General features: G+C 42.6%; 1 protein-coding gene across 1 annotated transcript in view; it reads left to right on the forward strand.

Moving 5' to 3' along the window:
- Nucleotides 1-3085: 3085 nt before the first annotated feature.
- The window catches only part of LOC121873159, a 31238-nt gene continuing 13782 nt past the window's right edge, over nucleotides 3086-20541 (forward strand). Inside the window, exons 1-2 of the mRNA XM_042376485.1 lie at nucleotides 3086-3145; nucleotides 3741-4000. Of these exons, the coding sequence (XP_042232419.1) occupies nucleotides 3751-4000 (250 nt within the window). The 5' untranslated portion in view covers nucleotides 3086-3145; nucleotides 3741-3750. The remainder of the gene's footprint in view (nucleotides 3146-3740; nucleotides 4001-20541) is intronic.

Consider the following 20541-nt stretch of genomic DNA (forward strand, 5'->3'; position numbering starts at 1 on the left):
GTCACAAACAATCCAGACCAGCTTCTTCCCAATCTTCCGCTCTATCCACTGTATGACCCCCCTTGCCACCCTGTGTTCGTATTGGTGCTGTCCCTTCCAATGGCCTGCAGGGTCTGGTCTACGTTCCTCTCTCTGAGCCAGTTCACAATGTTATCTGCCACTATCTCAGCTGGTTTCCTGATGTCATCTTTCTCTGGAGTGAAATGCCACAAATATTTCCCTCCTGGTTCACTGCAGCAGGAGTAGTGTTCCTCCTTCACCATGGCAAGGAACAACTTGTCAGAATCTCCAACTTTCATGAACACTTTAGTGTCATCCCTTCTCCCATCAAAGAACAAACAATTGATTCCATTTTCTCTTATCCCCTTATCAAACTCCTCTTCTAGGTTACTGACAAGTTTCTCCTGAGCTCCTTACTTTGTTATGATCTATCACCAGGTGAACATCATCAGGTGTTACCAACCACCGTCAATCCAGGCAGCTGTTGCTATCTCTGCAGTTTCCTCTGAGACCAGTGTGGTGTCGCATGCTGGCCAGAGCTATGCTCGGGATATCTTTTCCTATTTCGAATCTTATGCCTGGAAGGTTTGGGATCATTATTTTCAAGTTAGGGACAAAGTCACCATTCTCCTGGTCAGCACTCGGATCAGCCATGGGGAAGTCATTAACCTGAATCAGCTTGACTCCAATAATCGGCCTTTTAACCTCACCCTGGGCCTTCTCAAGCTCCTTTCCTCGGCAACTCTTCTCCTCTTTCTGTCTCTCTGTGGCAGCCTCCTTCTCTTGGACTCCGGAATATCTTGGCTAGAAATCATGAGAGCCCCTTATACTGCCAGCCTCTCTCTCTCTGTGGTTTGACAATGCCAGTTCGATCACAGGAATCTTCAGTTCACGCTTGCAACAGCAGGAGATGTGGGCCTCGGATTTACAGTCACGATCGCATCCAAACTCAGGACAGAGAAACAATTGGGCACTTGCAAGTAATTATGTCAAATAACTGGTCCAGTTGCTTAAGCAAAGCTGTCCTTAACTGCAAGTTTTCCCTCTCCCAAGAGAGATATCTCTTGCCTTTTCCCAACTGGCTAGCAGTCTCTCACTAATCTTCTTCTGACTTGTTATGACTGGAAGCTTGAACTGAGCGTTAGCCAGAGTGTACTGTGCCAAGACAGCTTTGGTCATATCACTGGCAATGTCTTTGCTTGTGTAAGTTCTTTGGTTCTTTTCACTGATTTGCCTGATTAAAACACCGTATCTCAAAGCATCTCTCAATGTAGGCAACTCCGACTTCAGGAGCTCTCTCCCAGACCCAAGATAGTGACTGAGATGGCTGGATTTTTGGTTCCTCGTCCTGACACAAGCAGCCATCGCAAATATTATCAACTTATAAATGCATCAGAATCTGAAACAAAAAAATATTGTTAGTTGGGTTGTTAAAGAATGAAGTCAGAAAGCAATGTTCACTATTTAATTGTAATGCACTAATGCAGCTGTACGTTAGATTTTCGATAAATTTCACGCTAAAATTTACCTAGCAAAAGGTTGCAAAATATTGAAACTGAAATTTTTTCTGTTTATATACACTAAAATCTACCAAAAAAGTGATGGGCCATTAGTTTTAGCTGATCTTCCCTCCTATGACACACCTCTACTGGGGTAGTATACACAGGATGGAGGTGAGCAGTACTGTTACTTGACTGTGAAGGCATATGTTGGGGTAATGTTTGCTTGTTGTTGCATGGTTGCCTTCAAGGTGTTCGTCTGCGGCGTCCGTTTCATTTGTTGCTTTAGATGGTTTAGTAGGTTATGAAGAAGTTGATTTTGCAGTTGTTGCAGTTGTGGCTGTGTTTTTTTAAGGGTCTTTTGAACGATTCTTACTGCTGTTTGAGAGTTGGATGATGATCTCTTAGAAGCGCCCCTGAGTGATTTTTCTTAAGATTTCAACACCGATTAGAAGGATAAATTGTGGGGAGACGTGAGGGTAGAGTGTTCGAGGATTGTTGTGAGAGCATTGCAGGTGTGTCTGCACTTAGGGGTGGAAAATCCTACGTAGTTATCTGATCGCTTTCCTGTTATTACTGGTGGGATTTCCAAGTTGCTGTTATGGTTATACAATTGGCAGGAACTGTTTTTTTTAGGGGGGGGGGGTCTTGTTGTTCCTGTTTTGTCTTGTCGGTTAGCTGTGTTCCAGGCCTGGTGTTGTCCTCCGTGCAGCTTAGACAGATGGTGGGAACATCTATTCCTTGAGTACGTAAAGTTGGATGCCGTTGAGTAGGTAGTAGGCAGCTACCAAACAGTGAGGTACTACTGCCTGGGAAGATATTGGAGCATAATGTGTTGTCTAATGGTAGACCCTGCTGCCATATGGCACCACGAAAATTGTGACCAAGTCCCAGGTTGCTGATCTGACTTCTGCCTCATTTACACATTGCAGGGTCTCAATTGTTTCTCTTACTATTGACAACACAACATACAGTACATATATTGTTTCTCATTTTTTATTTTTTTTTCATTTTTGTATTTCTTTCTGGTTCTTTATTATTATTATTATTATTATTGTTATTATTATTATTATTATTATTATTATTTTTATTATATTTTCAATTTTGTTTTTATTTTATTATAAATTTCATTTACTATGAACAATAATAATAATATTATTATTATTATTATTATTATTATTATTATTATTATTATTATTATTATTGTTACATTATCGCCCCCCAGGCCCGGATGTGGGTCAGTGACCTGTGCCCGGGTGGGCTAATCCTCGTGAAAAAAAAAAGTATCAGGCAGGGTGGGTCTGATGACTTCCAAAATTTATAGTACAATAAATTCCGTGATCAAAATTTTCGACAGCTCGAACTGATTGACTTAATAAGCTCAGGTACAAAAATAACATCCATAAATAGCATGGAAATTACACATTGACTAGACCTTTAACTACACACGCTCACTTATCATCAATTTAACTTAAACTTAGTGAATCCTGGTCCAGGGGGAGACAAAAAAGTAAAACAAATGAAGAACGTGACAGAAGACAAACGGAGAGCACGTGTTGCCATGGTTACTGCTGATATAAACAAAACATCAGACCGACCTGGCACTTGCTCCTACGACCGACTAGAGAACACGTTGGTGGAAAATTGTAAGTTCTCTCTCAAACTGTTCTCTTTCCGCCAAGTAACAATAGACATAGGCGATTGATTTAAAGAAGATAGTAGGCCGTTCAAACTATCTTCTCCCCATTTATAAATTATTAAAATAAAACAAATCTTATTAGTAGGTAAAAAAAAGTACCACGAATAAAACCTACATGGTCTCATAGTTTTATTTATATATACATATATTTATATAGTTTAGTGTTGTTTTATGACCATTAATGTATTAAGTACCAGAAGATTGGGGAGATGAAAGTGTTTTAATAACTGTATAACTTAATTCTCCATCCATGATGTATTGTGAATAATACAGTATACAAAAATACATTAATAAAGTAATGTCTTACGCAATTTTGAAACATCAGCTGAAGTAAATTTTTTCGGTGAATAAAAGAAAAACAAGTAATGTAGGTTGCCAGTGCTAGAAAAAATCATTTGTAGCGGAGTTGGAAGGGTTTGTGTAGTTTGTACTTGCTTGATATTTTGACGAATAAAGAAAAAAAAATCCTTGACCGAATGCCTTTCCTAGACCTGAACCTGAGTCATGCTCGACGAGAGATAGTGATGCTGCCCATTTATCAGGTTGGTGGCGATGGGTGGCCCAGGAGCGAGGGTGGAAGAGGGCGGCGGGCGGCGTGGGGTTGCGCCAGGGCCAGGACTGGGCGGCCAAGCAGCCAGGAACTTAGAGGAGAGTCACGCGCTGGAGGAGACGGCCACGAGGGACACCAGGACGGTGGAGGAGAGAGTGTGGCAGCACATGGCCAGCGTCCCTTGCCTTGACCACGTCCATACTGACCCTGTTATCGTGCCCCAAACTGTGGCCACCTGGACCCAGCCACAAGGTGAGTCCCCCAAACTGTGTCCACCTGGACCCAGCCACAAGGTGAGTCCCCCAAACTGTGTCCACCTGGACCCAGCCACAAGGTGAGTCCCCCAAACTGTGGCCACCTGGACCCAGCCACAAGGTGAGTACCCCAAACTGTAGCCACCCCACCTGGACCCAGCCACAAGGTGAGTCCCCCAAACTGTCCACCTGGACCCAGCCACAAGGTGAGTACCCCAAACTGTGTCCACCTGGACCCCACCACCAACCCAAACTGCCTGGACCCCACCCCAAACTGTCCCTGGACCCCGCCTCACTGTGTCCCCTGGGCCCCTCCTCATGGTAGGCCCCCCATGGCCATCTGGACCCCCGCCCATGGTGAGTACCCCAAACTGTGGCCTGGACCCCGCCTCATGGTAAGTACCCCAAACTGTGGCCACCTGGACCCCCGCCCGTGGTGACCCCAAACTGGCTACCTGGACCCCGCCTCATGGTAAGTACCCCCAAACTGTGCCACCTGGACCCCGCCCATTGGTACCTGTACCTGGACCCCTGAGTACCTAAACTTTGTACCTGGACCCCACCCCAAACTTTGGTGGACGGTGGTACCCCAACTTTGTACGTGGACCCCGCCCGTGGTGAGTACCCCAAACTTTGGCCACCTGGACCCCAAACCCCACCCCCCCAAACTGTGGCCCCTGGACCCCACCTGTGGTGACCCCAAACTGTGGCCACCTGGACCCCGCCCCATGGTGAGTACCCCAAACTGTGGCCACCTGGAACTGTGGCCCTGGACCCAGCCCATGGTGAGTACCCCCAAACTGTGGCCACCTGGACCCCCCTCATGGTGAGTACCCCAAACTTTGGCCACCTGGACCCCCCCCGTGGTAGTACCCCCTGTGGCCACCTGGACCCCGCCCCATGGTGAGAACCCCAAACTGTGGCCACCTGGACCCCGCCTCATGGTGAGTACCCCAAACTGTACCACCTGGACCCCGCCCCATAGTAGTACCCCAAACTGTGGCCACCTGGACCCCCCCCAAACTGGCCCCTGGACCCCCCCGTGGTGAGTACCCCAAACTGTGTCCACCTGGACCCCCATGGTGAGAACCCCAAACTGTAGCCACCTGGACCTCGCCTCATGGTGAGTACTGGACCCAAGTACCCCAAACTGTGGCCACCTGGACCCCGCCCCATGGTGAGTACCCCAAACTGTGGCCACCTGGACCCCGCCCCATGGTGAGTACCCCAAACTGTGGCCACCTGGACCCCGCCCCATGGTGAGTACCCCAAACTGTGGCCACCTGGACCCCGCTCCAAGCCATCTAAGTAAGAGTTACCTTCTAACTTTTGACCCTGACCTACTCTATCATAGGCCACGACTTATCTGACAATTCATGACCTAGCCTAACCTAACCTAACCTAACCTAACCCATCACCGAATTCTCCATTGTCCTTCTGTGTCTAACCACGACAAACTCATGCATGACCTTGACCCAAACTGCCCTTACCTCAACAGCTCACTCACCAGGTCATGGTTATCGTACCTATCCTACTACAGCACAGCCCCCAGCCGTCACCAACACTCCTCCTCCAGACAGGCCTGGCATGTGACTTATGAGGAACTAGCCAGCCTTGCCATAAACAGATGCATTGTATCGGGAACTCTCCCCCATCATGCTGTCACTATATGTAACTTGCCGATGATAGCCATGGCCCTTCAGGCACTTACGCCCTTTAATGCATGAGTCGACTACACAAGCATGAACTCCGCATGCTTCCCTGTTGGGTGCTGTGAACGCTTTTTGCGCTACGCCTTGCACAAGTTGCAAGGGAGTGCCCAATAAACTAACCCCCTCGCGGGGCAAAAAAAAAAAAAAAAATAAAAAGTCTCACATCTTCAAACAATCCAGTGTAGTCACGGCAGAGTCTTAGAATAATTTCGTCGCCATTTTAACCACTAACTAAGAGTCGTTTCTGAAATTTACCAGAAAGTTTAATAGGGGAGGATATATCTGAGGAGAATAATATCTGTGGAGAATGTATTAAGGGAAAATATATTTGGGGAGGATATATCAAGGGGAGAATAATATTTGAGGAGAAGATATTTCGGGAGGATATATCTAGGGGAGAATATATCTGGGGGAGAATATATCTGGGGAGGATATATCTGAGGAGAATATATTAGGGTAAAATATATTTGGAGAGGTTATATCTAGGGGAGAGTATATCTGGTGTAATGAGTAAGAACTCACAAGAAGAAGATTACATAAATGTAGAATATTGATAGTAAGAGGAATGTAAAGAGGGAAGGGTTTGGTAACGTGGCCGGTTAGTGATTTACACTGTCAATACACTTATCTTATACGTCAATACACCTCTATTACGTTCTTAAGGGCGACTTCTCAAACACCTCTTCGTTACAACTACTTATTAATTACGACAATGGCATGGACACATTAACAACACCTTCTATCGAAGTTACTAGGACATTATATTTACGTTACTAGGACATTATATTTACGTTACTAGGACATTATATTTACGTTACTAGGACATTATATTTACGTAACTAGGACATTATATTTACGTTATTAGGACATTATATTTACGTTACTAGGACATTATATTTACGTTACTAGGACATTATATTTACGTTACTAGGACATTATATTTACGTTACTAGGACATTATATTTACGTTACTAGGACATTATATTTACGTTACTAGGACATTATATTTACGTTACTAGGACATAATATTTACGTTACTAGGACATTATATTTACGTTACTAGGACATTATATTTACGTTACTAGGACATTATATTTACGTTACTAGGACATTATATTTACGTTACTAGGACATTATATTTACGTTACTAGGACATTATATTTACGTTACTAGGACATTATATTTACGTTACTAGACACTGATTCTCGGACACAAACATGAAATGAATACACTTCCCACGTAAGTAACTCATCCTATGGATAGCTCTGACAAAAACTCACATGACCTGAGGAAGGCCTAGCAGGTGCTTCTGGCTGTCTTCTATGAGAGACTCTGCTTAGCTGGTGACACTGGTGTCGGAAGGGAAGTCTCCCTCCCGACCGGAGGGAGGGCTTGCGTGACTCTGCCTCCTGTGAGCGGGACTCGGCTGGCACCTCTAGCCGTGGTGGACTTCCTCCTGTGATCCCTCTGTGTGTGTTGTGTCGTGAGGGAGGGCTACGACGTCCTATATATTGGGAGACGAGCCGTCAGTTTGAGCTGATCGGGCAGCGGCGAAGGGTCCCCTTACATTTGACCTCGCTAATGTAGGGTCAGGTTTGGACTTTTTCTGAGATGTAAGTTGTTGTATATATTGGAGGCAGGTGGCCTCTTCTGCTGACTGGGTGCCTCTTAGCGTAGTTGGTAGGGCCGTGTGATAGGGGTGCTGGCTGATTTGTAGCTCCTTGACTTGCGGCTGCGAGGGGTCCCCTTACATTTGACCTCGCTAATGTAAGGTCAGGTCTGGACTTTTTCTGAGTTGTAAGCTGTGGTCTGATAAATAAACCATCATTACACTGGGGAGGATATATCCGGGGAGAATATATTTTGGGAGGATATACCTGGGATAATATATCTGGGGAGGATATATTTGGGAAGGATATATCAGTGGAGAATATATCTGGGGGGAATATATTTGGGGAGGATATATCTTGGGGAGAATGTATCTGGGGATAATATATTTGGTGAGGATGTATCTGGGGAAATATATTTGGGGAGGATATATCTGGGGAGAAAATGTCTGGGGAGGATATATCTGGGAGAATACATCTGGGGAGGATATATCTAGGGGAGAATATATCTGGGAAGAATATATTTGGGGAGGATATATCTAGGGGAGAATATATTTGGGGAGGATATATCTGGGGAGAATATATTTTGGGAGGATATATCTGGGGGAGAATACATTTTTGGAGAATATATCAAGGAAGAAGATGTCTGGGGAGGATATATCTGGGGATAATATATTTGGGGAGGATATATCAGGGGAGAAGATGTTTGGGGAGGATATAATTTGGGAGAATATATTTGGGGAGAATATATCTGGAGAGAATATATTTGGGGAGGATATATCCGGGGGAGTCGCCTGGGGGCTTGGGATTTCCCACTTGTTCTTCTGGTTGTAGTATTTCCCGGGGATTTCTGGCTACAGTCCAGCCCTCCCTCCCTCCTTCCCTCCCTCCCTCCAGAGCTCTATTCCTCCAGTTTTCCTTTCCTCCCTCCATCATTCTCTCCCTCCATCATTCTCTCCCTCCCTCCCTCCCTCCCTCCCTCCTTCCCTTCCTCCCTCCAGCCTTCCTTTCCTTCCTTTCTTCCTCCAGAGCTCCATTCTTTCAGCTTTTCCTCCTTCCTTTCATCTCTCCCTTCCTCCTTCACTTTCCCTCCCTCCACAGGTCCATTCCTTTTGCCTTCCGTCCTTCCCTCCATCTCTTCCTCTCTCTCCCATCAGCCATCCCTCCCAGCAGTCCTTTTGCTCTCCCATACAATATTAAGTAAAGCACACAGTATCATCAAGAGCAACAGAACTTACCGGGTACACAGTCAAACGCACACACAATAACCTACGATAAAATACAAGTCAAATGTACGATAAACGAAATCTAAAGCCGTGTGTAATTATCTCATCAATATGTCTCGAAAGTCAGGGTGGAGGACACACGTATCTAAGGGGAGGATAATGGGGTTTGTATTTATTTTAATTAAGGGGTCGATAGAGTGGTCTGTCTTTACGTATAAGGGGTGTTAAGGGTGGGTAAAGGGTTTCATAATCACATTCAAGAGACTATCGAGTTATTTAAGAGCTTTTGCACCTACGTTAAACTTAGCTAAAGAGGTTCTTATCCAACCTTGAAACAATGTTAGGGCATTGTTGAGGTTCCGTCTGGGGAGGAAGAAGCTTTACAAGCAGAAAAAAGAGAAAACGAATACCCAACGGAGGTGGCAGAAGGCGACATTACCCTGTCTCGAGTCTAGACCAACGGAACACTGAATGATGACACAGCGTGCACTGTATATGTTGTGAATGTGAAGCATAGTAGTTAAGGCCGCGATAAAATACTGTATACAAACGCAGTACTGTAGTTCATAATTTGATCACGAGAGGAGTAAAATCATTCAGAAACTGTCCATCACTAGGGTATTGATGTGTTATGTCAGAGAAGATCAGTTATGAAAGTGCCACCAGGGGGACAGCATGTTCAAGGACCAGTGTGATAAACTTATGACGTCAATGAGAGAGTGTCTCTACTCTGATAAATTAAATAAAGTACACTTGAGAAATCAAGAACACCACACCTTCGAAAACTAGTGAGTGTGGGCCAATGAGGGTCCTATACTGCTTTAATAACGAGTGCTGGATGTGCTCGGACCTTGGAGTGTATGATGTGGGAGGGGGGGGGGAGGAAGAAATTTTCTCAGTGTTAGTTTGGAAAGGTGTTCATTGACGTGAATAATGGCAGTAAAACTTCTTATTTCCCAAATCTATAACCAAGGGACTGACAGGTGGAGAGGGTGAGAGAGGAGGAGAGGTGAGATGAGTACGGACAGATTAAAGGTTAACAACGTACAGTAAATGCTCGACTCTAACCACTTCCTCAAAAAGTTATTCCTACACATAATGACTAAAATAATATAAAAGTGTAGTAAGGTACTACAAAAACTGTGCAGAATTATGACTTTGACCTTCACCTGTAACCTGGGCACGAAAAGCATTATTCATATCTCGGTGGTCCAAGGTCACGAGATAATGGTATCAAACTTCACAGCTGAGGTACCAGAACAAATTCCATCCACAAATAACCACCCAAGGTCTAGTGAACTCCCGTGACAACAACAACAAAACAACAACTAGCCTGAATATTACTAAAGGAGGGAGAGAGGAGGAGGGAAGGAGGTGGGGGTGTTGGGAAGGGGGAAGCGAGACCAAATTTGCAAGCATGTTAATGGAGGCTGGGAAATACGTGTGAGGCCTCGCTTAGGGAAGGTGCCGGAGTGAGTGCCCACCACCCTAGTGTGTAATGCTGTAAGGAGGACGCACACATCACCCTCCTCCAGCGCCCCAGGCACCACAAGTCGCCCTCGAAACACAAGACACTGCTCAATTTTTGTGTGTGTTTCACATGTATGTGACGCACTTACCGGAGGCCAGAGTCACCTAACATAATTTTTATCAATGAATCTTATGACATCGTAAGAGAGAAGTTACGAGTGAGTGGTAGTTACTGTTGTCACTCTGGGTGTTACTGTTGTCATTCTGGGTGTACCTGTTGTTGCTCCTGGTGTTACTGTTGTCATTCCAGGTGTTGCAGTTGTCACTATGGGTGTCACTGTTGTCACTCCGGGTGTTACTGTTGTCACTCCGGGTGTTACTGTTGTCATTCTGGGTGTTACTGTTGTCACTCTGGGTGTTGCTGTTGTCATTCCGGGTGTTGCTGTTGTCACTCCGGGTGTTACTGTTGTCATTCTGGGTGTTGCTGTTGTTACTCTGGGTGTTGCAGTTGTTACTCTGGGTGTTGCAGTTGTCACTCTGGGTGTTGCTGTTGTTACTCTGGGTGTTACTGTTGTTACTCTGGGTGTTGCTGTTGTCACTCTGGGTGTTACTGTTGTCACTCCGGGTGTTACTGTTGTCACTCCAGGTGTTGCTGTTGTCACTTTGGGTGTTACTGTTGTCACTCGGGTGTTACTGTTGGGTGTTACTGTTGTCACCCCGAGTGTTGCTGTTGTCACTCCGGGTGCTACTGTTGTCACTCTGGGTGTTACTGTTGGGTGTTACTGTTGTCACTCTGGGTGTTGCTGTTGTCACTCCGGGTGCTACTGTTGTCACTCCGGTGTTGCTGTTGTCACTCTGGGTGTTGCTGTTGTTGCTCCGGGTGTTACTGTTGTCCTCTGGGTGTTACTGTTGGGTGTTACTGTTGTCACTCTGGGTGTTGCTGTTGTCACTCCGGGTGCTACTGTTGTCACTCCGGGTGTTGCTGTTTTCACTCCGGGTGTTACTGTTGTCCTCTGGGTGTTACTGTTGGGTGTTACTGTTGTCACTCTGGGTGTTGCTGTTGTCACTCAGGTGTTACTGTTGTCACCCCGAGTGTTGCTGTTGTCACTCCGGGTGCTACTGTTGTCACTCTGGGTGTTACTGTTGGGTGTTACTGTTGTCACTCTGGGTGTTGCTGTTGTCACTCCGGGTGCTACTGTTGTCACTCCGGTGTTGCTGTTGTCACTCTGGGTGTTGCTGTTGTTGCTCCGGGTGTTACTGTTGTCACTCTGGGTGTTACTGTTGGGTGTTACTGTTGTCACTCTGGGTGTTGCTGTTGTCACTCGGGTGTTGCTGTTGTCACTCCGGGTGTTGCTGTTTTCACTCCGGGTGTTACTGTTGGCACTCTGGGTGCTACTGTTGGCACTCTGGGTGTTACTGTTGTCACTCTGGGTGTTACTGTTGTCGCTCCGGTGTTACTGTTGGCACTCTGGTGTTACTGTTGTGACTCTGGTGTTGCTGTTGTGACTCAGGTGTTACTGTTGTCACTCTGGGTGTTACTGTTGTCACTCTGGGTGTTACTGTTGTCACTCCGGGTGTTACTGTTGTCACTCCGGGTGTTACCGTTGTCACTCTGGGTGTTACTGTTGTCACTCCGGTGTTACTGTTGTCACTCTGGGTGTTACTGTTGTCACTTCGTGTTACTGTTGTCGGGTGTTGCTGGTGTCACTCTGGGTGTTACTGTTGTCTCTCTGGGTGTTGCTGTTGTCACTCCGGGTGTTACTGTTGGGTGTTGCTGTTGTCACTCCGGGTGTTACTGTTGTCACTCTGGGTGTTACTGTTGTCACTCCGGGTGTTACTGTTGTCACTCCGGGTGTTGGTGTTGTCACTCTGGGTGTTGGTGTTATCACTTCGGGTGTTGGTGTTGTCACTCCGGGCGTTGGTGTTGTCATTCCGGATGTTGGTGTTGTCACTCCAGGTGTTGGTGTTGTCACTCCGGGTGTTGCTGTTGTCACTCTGGGTGTTGCTGTTGGCACTCTGGGTGTTGCTGTTGTCACTCCGGGTGTTGCTGTTGTCACTCTGGGTGTTGCTGTTGGCACTCTGGGTGTTGCTGTTGTCACTCCGGGTGTTGCTGTTTTCACTCTGGGTGTTGATGTTGTCACTTTGGGTGTTGCTGCTGTGGTTCCGGGTGTTGTTGTTACTGTAGATGTTACTGGTGTCACTTTAGGTGTTACTGTTGTCACTGCAGTTGTTACTGTTGTCACTCCAGGTGTTACTTATTTTTCCTTACTTGTTATTACAGTGTTACAAGAATCAGTGTCCAGTGAGTGACAACATTGCCACCATTATTAGTGTAAACATTTGTAAACAGGTAACAGCACCTTTTGCATCATATAAATATTCACCCAAATGAATAACACCAAATTATTCACTAAGCTATTCAACAATGACTCAGTTGTTGACGTTATACACTGCTGAGCTTGTAATTCTCTCAGAAGACAAGCGAGGTCAAACTGACAAATCAAAACATTGCTCGACGGCTGCTCCTTCGCTCTCACACACTCGTAGGAGAGGGCCAGATTCCTACCACTAGTTAAGGGATGAACACCTAACTTAAGTGTTTACATATATAGGTGTACTCAAAACACTTCTATGGAGTGAATTCACAATACATTCTCTCCTAAATTAAGTACTGTGTATATAATTGCTTCAACAATAAAGAAAGGCCTAGAGGAAGTGCTCACTACAGCCCTGCCACTTAAGAGTTCCAGAACTTATTTAAAACAATTGTGTGTGATACCCAAATCGCTATCACAAATACCAAATTCCTTAAGCAGTTGGCTGCAACAAAGAATTTTTTATATCGAGTCTCAGGTACAGTAGTTGAAATACAGCAGGATAATAGACTCCAAATCCCCTTTTAAATGACTTTTCCTCTAAAATAGGCTTAAATCTACTTGTAAAACAGATCTTTTGAGGACTTAATTCGTGCAAATATTATCAAAGTATAGGTCATTGATGCATATTTTGTTACTAGGTTGTTTACATTTGACTCCAGAGATCCTCGGTCAACATCCTCCTGTCTGTCAAGTTCCATCAAGATCGGTCAAAGCGTTTAGTCACCAGCAAGAAAATTGTACCCTTAGTTTGTCTGTTCACTGGTCTACAGCCAAAATTCTTCGGAATTGAGAGTAGTCAATCTTTACTAATTTGGGGGCGCAGAGTACAAAAAAGATGCTTAAAATTGTCAATTGGCTCTATTTATAAAGATACGGGATCAGGCCCGTAGCCAGTTTCCTTGACTAGAGAAGGGGGCGGGATAGAGGGGAATAACCTTGGGGGAGGGTTGGCAGGCTTGTACTGGTTGACTCAATTGTGCGACGTAAATTGATTTTGGCATTTTGCTTTTCTGGCAACTTTGAGGACAAGAAGTGGATGATGCAATCAGAACTCAAGTATTACATCAACCTACACACTAGATTGCATCAATTCATTCCTGGAAGTCATACTGTAAAGTGCATACGTTTCATACTACTTTCATAAAATCTCTTTTCTGTGCTTGCTTTTGTTATTGATGATTTTTTAGCCAAATTTGAAAAAAAGATGCCTCGTAATTGAGTGAACAGTGCAGATAACTTTTGTTATGTTTGTGGAGAATTGACTTTTGCATCACAAAAGCGTGCTATAACTGCCTTGGTTCGGAAAACTATCATCTTTATTTTGGCTGCAAGATTGGAGATCAGGACAAGAGCTGGGCCCCTCACATATGCTGCAATACTTGTGCAACAAACCTTCGCCAGTGGTTGAATCGGAAAAGGGAAGCTATGTCTTTTCAGTCCCAATGGTGTGGAGGGAGCCAACAGATCACGTAAGCAATTGTTACTACTGCATTGTGCCTCCAGTTAGGAAATGTAATTGCAAGAAGAAAAAGTGTACTTTACAATTTCCGAATATACCATTTGCTATACGCCCGGTACCTCACGGCGAAGGACTACCCATTCCTGAGCCCCCAGACTCATTCTCCCTGGAGTCAGAGGACGAAGAGGATGACGGAACCTGCAAAACCTGTGAGCCTTCAACTTCACAAGACCCTGATTTCGTTCTTAACGTGACATCATCTGAACCGCACATGAACTCAGAAACGACCTTGTCAGAGATCTTGAAATGCCAAAGAGTAAGGCAGAACTGTTGGGCTCCAGACTGCAGCAGTGGAATTTCCTTGCTGAAAATGTTAGAGTGTGTAAGTTTCGTGACCGTCAAATAGATTTCGCCCCATTCTTCATCATGGAAGCCTGCAATGACACTAATGGTCTGATGGCAGCCCTCAGCATTATTCATAATCCTGATGAGTGGAGACTGTTCATTGATTCATCAAAGTTGAGTCTAAAAGTTGTTTTGTTGCATGTTGGCAATTCCAGTTGGCCATGCTGTCCACATGAAGGAAACAATGACAGCATGAATCAATTTTTGAAGTGTATAAACTATAACAAACATCAGTGGCAGTTTTGTGGCGACCTGAAGGTTGATGCTGTCTTGCTTGGACTGAAGCCAGGCTACACTAAGTATTGCTGTTTTCTGTGTGAATGGGATAGTCGGGCAAGGACTTTCCATTACATCAAGAGGGATTGGCCACTCCGACACTCATTGGAACCTGGAACAAAAAATGTTCAGTATCCTCCACTTGCAGAATCGAACAAGATTTTGTTACCACCCTTACACATCAAACTGAGCCTCATGAAGAATTTTGTTAAGGCTGTGGATAAAACGGGGGCAGCCTTTAAATACATCGGTGGTAAATTCCCAAAGCTCGGTGAAGCAAAAATCAAGGAGAGTTTTTATCGAAGGTCCACAAATCCGCGAGCTCCTCAGAGATGAGAAGTTTGACCGTATCCTGAGTGGCGAGGAGAAGACAGCGTGTAATGCTTTCCGGTTAGTGGCAACCAATTTTCTCGGAAATGCCAAAGCTGATAATTGCAGAGAGCTGGTGGAAAACCTGCTGTTGCCCTATCCAAAAATGGGCTGCAATATGTCTTTGAAGATATATTTCCTCGATTCTCATCTGATTTTTTTTCCGGCCAACTGCGTAGCAGTCACCGATAAACATGGTGAACGTTGCCACCAGGACATCTTAGCGATGGAGAAACGTTACCAGGGCAAATGGAGCCCATCAATGTTTGCAGACTACTGCTGGACTGTAACAAGATATCCCAGAACTTGAATACAAGAAACAAGCAAAAAAGGGTCGGGTTTAATCAAGATAAGTAAGTGACCATTTTATGTTACTAATATATTGTATACAGTACATATTAACAAAATGTGAAAATCAAATTTTCTTGGAAACTGTAGCCAATGAATTGTTTTCACGGTTATATTCATTTTCAGCGCCCCAAAATCCATAGAGGGAAAACCATTTTATCTCCGAAGCACAAAATTTGTCAAAATTTGTAGACCAGTGAATTATCTTATATACTAAAACTAGATTACGTTTTTAAATCATATTTACAAATGGGAGAAACAGTTCAGGATAGATTAAAGAGACATGAGCTTAAACTGTCAAGCTTAGGTGAAAACACCAACAAACAACACAACAACTTAACACAGTAGAAAATGATTAACCCCGTCAAGGCGATAACTTAAACCTTCAAGGTGATAACTTAACCCTTCAAGGCGGTAACTTAACCCTTCAAGGTGATAACTTAACCCTTCAAGGCGATAACTTAACCCTTCAAGGCGGTAACTTAACCCTTCAAGGTGATAACTTAACCCTTCAAGGCGATAACTCAACCCTTCAAGGCGATAACTCAACCCTTCAAGGCGATAACTTAACCCTTCAAGGCGATAACTTAACCCTTCAAGGCGATAACTTAACCCTTCAAGGCGATAACTTCAATTTCAAGGCGATATTCAAGGCGATACCCCGGCGATAACAACCCTTCAAGGCGGTAACTTAACCCTTCAAGGTGATAACAACCTTCAAGGTGATAACGTAACCCTTCAAGACGATAACCAACCCTTCAAGGCGATAACCAACCCCTTCAAGGCGATAAACCCTTCAACCTTCAAGGTTCAAGGCGATAACCAACCCTTCAAGGCGATAACTTAACCCTTCAAAACGATAACTTAACCCTTCAAGGCTAACTTAACCCTTCAAGGCGATAACTTAACCCTTCAAGGCGATAAACTTAAGGCGATAACTTAACCCTTCAAGGCGATAACCTTCAAGGCGATAACAACCCTTCAAGGCGATAACCCTTCAAGGCGATAAACCCTTCAAGGCGATAACTCCCTTCAAGGTTCAGATAACAACCTTCAACTTCAACTTAACCTTCAAGGTGATAAACCCTTCAGATAACTTAACCCTTCAAGGCGGTTCAAGGCGGTAAACCCTTCAAGGCGGTAACAACCCTTCAAGGTGATAACTTAACCCTTCAAGGTGATAACTTAACCCTTCAAGGTGACGAACCGATAACTTAACCCTTCAAGGCGATAACAACCCTTCAACGATAACTTAACCTTCAAGGCGATAACCCTTCAACGATAACTTAACCCTTCAAGGCGATAACAACCCTTCAAATATTCAAGGCGATAACCTTCAAGATAACTTAACCCTTCAAGGCGATAACTTAACCCTTCAAGACGATAACCCTTCAAGACGATAACAACCCTTCAAGACGATAACTTAACCCTTCAAGACGATAACAACCCCTTCAAGGCGATAACTTAACCCTTCAAGACGATAACTTAACCCTTCAAGGCGATAACTTAACCCTTCAAGGCGATAACTTAATCCTTCAAGGCGATAACTTAACCTTTCAAGACGATAACTTAACCCTTCAAGGCGATAACTTAACCCTTCAAGGCGATAACTTAACCCTTCAAGGCGATAACTTAACCCCTTCAAGGCGATAACTTAACCCCTTCAAGGCGATAACTTAACTCTTCAAGGCGATATCTTAACCTTTCAAGACGATAACTTAACCCTTCAAGACGATAACTTAACCCTAACACGATAACAACCTTCAAGGCGATAACAACTTAAGGTGATAACAACCCTTCAAGGCGATTACTTAAACCTTCAAGGCGATAACAACCCTTCAAGGCGATAACTTAACCCTTCAAGGCGATAACTTAACCCTTCAAGACGATAACAACCTTCAAGACGATAACTTCCTTCAAGACGATAACAACCCTTCAAGACGATAACCTTCAAGGCGATAATAACCCTTCAAGACGATAACAACTTCAAGGCGATAACTTAACCCTTCAAGGCGATAACCCAATCCTTCAAGGCGATAACAACCTTTCAAGACGATAACAACCCTTCAAGGCGATAACTAACCCTTCAAGGCGATAACAACCCTTCAAGGCGATACTTAACCCTTCAAGGCGATAACTAACCCCTTCAAGGCGATAACTTAACTCTTCAAGGCGATATCTTAACCTTTCAAGACGATAACTTAACCCTTCAAGACGATAACAACCCCAAAAAAGGTAATCTAACCGCTTCGGGAGAATATTTTAATATGTCGTTTTCAAGATTTTCTTTTTTTTAATATCTTCAATCAATTGAGCAGCTTAAAGTAAGCTTGACTTAGTTCAGGTACATATAGTTTGTACACAGTTTAATGGGGAAATATTGCATCAAGGGCTATATTAATATCGCTGTGGATATTTGTCCGGTTGTCACTAAGGTAGATATTTCAGACTAACACCAGAAGAAGTTGATAAGATTGGACGAAACTTTGTGGAAACGCCGAATATAAACGAAAATCCATTCAGTGTCGTTAGGTACGCTTTAAAATGTTTTTCTGTTAAGTTAGGTAGGATTAGGTAGGTTACTTGAGGTTAGATTGGTTGGGGCAAGTTCTATTAGGTTCTGTGTTTTTCCTTTTCATTTACCTATTTAACAGATGGTAAATAAAGATTCCTCAAAGTTTCGTCCAATTCTATCAACTCATACTGGTGTAAGACTGAAAAAAACCTAATCGACAACCGGACAAATATCCACAGCCTATTAATATTATGTTTAGGCGGGAAAGCTTTTACTGGTAACATTATGTACCAAAATACGTCACAGACATTTTCTAATAACTCTAACGCTTTTAAAATTGATCCATATATATATATATATATATATATATATATATATATATATATATATATATATATTCAGTAAGTGTCCACGGATAAATATCTCATGTATTCACCACCGAAAAGAAAAGAATGAATCGCGCATAATGGCGTATTCCACTTTTCCCAGATTCACGGATTTTTATATTGGTAGGTATGGGATTCGTATACAAAGAGAGAATGGCTTTAAAGGTGCCAAGAAAGAAAAGAAGACACATTATATAATGTACGCACATAAAAAATGAACACCTTGAGTAAGACTCTCTGGGAGCCAGCCAACGCGGCCGCAGCGGGATTCCCACCAGTTTGCCTAAGCTAATTTATGCTCGCGAGAGAGGCTGCCTACAGGTAGGTGCTCCAAAACCACTTTTTGTATTCAATGGACGTGGGCACGGCTGTTGGTGAGCTTGTTATGCTGTTTACTGAGGCTTTTAAGGTCACTCCGACTATCAGGGTATTTTATACGCATATCTACACCATTCCCCAACCCGAGGCAGGTTTGGTTATTAAACTGACACGAAGATATTGATTAAAGAATTATACAAGGTGGAAGTTCAGTCGAAGGCCTATAGATGGCACTCCCGTAGTCCCTTCACGTTACATTCGCCTGAGTTTGTTTACATCACAGTCAGTGTTTAAAGTATTTTGTCGATGTGGTTTTTAATATTACCTGCGTTTTTGTACCTTCTGCTTGTGTTAATTGTCTTCTACGCTTTCAAATCAAGATCTCTTCATTATATAAATATTCCAACACTATAATTATAAACATTACTCATTATCAACATCAGTAGTATCATCACACAACACTATATCAAGATACAGGAACATCACATAACACTACATCAACATTTAGTAATAACATAACATAACACTACATCAACATTCAGAAATAACATCACACGACACTAAATCAAGATTCAGTAATAACATCACATAACACTACAGTATATCGACATTAAGTAAGAACATCACATAACATTAGATCAACATTCAATGTTAACACCACAAAACATCACATAATACTATACCAACATTCAGTAATAACATCACATAACACTATATCAACATACAACATTAATATTACTTAACATAACATCAACATTTAACATTAAATATTGTAACACTATATCAACATTCAGTAATAACATCACACTAACACTATATCCAGCATTCATTAATAACATCACTAACACTATATCAACATTCCAGTAATAACATCACATAACACTATATCAACATTCAGTAATAACATCACATAACACTATATCAACATTCAGTAATAACATCGCAACACTATATCAACATTCAGTAATAACATCACATAACGCTATATCAACATTCAGTAATAGCATCACATAACACTATATCAACGTTCATTAATAACATCACATAACGCTATATCAATATTCAGTAATAACATCACATAACACTACTTCAGCATTCAGTAATAACATCACATAACACTATATCAACTTCAGTAATAACATCACCTAACACTATATCTAACATTTCAAATAATAACATCACCCTAACACTATATCAACATTCAGAAAATAACATCACATAACACTATAAGTACATTCAGTAATAACATCACCAACACTATATCAACATTTAGCATTAATATTACTTAACTCTGTAACGAACTAACATTAATATTACTTAACACTATATCAACATTCATTAATAACATCACATAACACTATATCAACGTTCAGTAATAACATCACCTAACTTATAACATCAACATTTTAACATTAATATTACTTAACACTATATCAACATTCGAAATAATAGCATCACATAACACTATATCAACATTCAGTAATAACATCACCTAACACTATATCAGCATTCGTAATAACATCACATAACACTATATCAACATTCAGTAATAACATCACCTAACACTATATCAACGTTCAATATATAACATCACCTAACACTATATCAACATTCAGTAATAACATCACATAACACTATATCAACATTCAATGGCAACGTCATAACACTATATATCAACATTCAGCATTAATATTACTTAACATAACATCAACATTAATCATTAATATTGCATAACACTATATCAACATTCAGTATTAACATCACATAATACTACATCAACATTCAGCATTAATATTACTTAACATTACATCAACATTTAACATTAATATTACTTAACACTATATCAACATTCAGTAATAACATCACATAACACTATATCAACATTCAGTAATAACATCACGTAACACTATATCAACATTCAGTAATAACATCACATAACACTATATCAACATTCAGTAATAACATCACATAACACTATATCAACATTCGAAGTAATAACATCACATAACACTATATCAACATTTTCGTAATAACATCACATAACACTACCAACATTCGTAATAACATCAC

This window comes from Homarus americanus, unplaced genomic scaffold, assembly GCF_018991925.1.
Source record: "Homarus americanus isolate GMGI-L3 unplaced genomic scaffold, GMGI_Hamer_2.0 scaffold32929, whole genome shotgun sequence".
Taxonomy (NCBI): Eukaryota; Metazoa; Arthropoda; class Malacostraca; order Decapoda; family Nephropidae; genus Homarus; species Homarus americanus.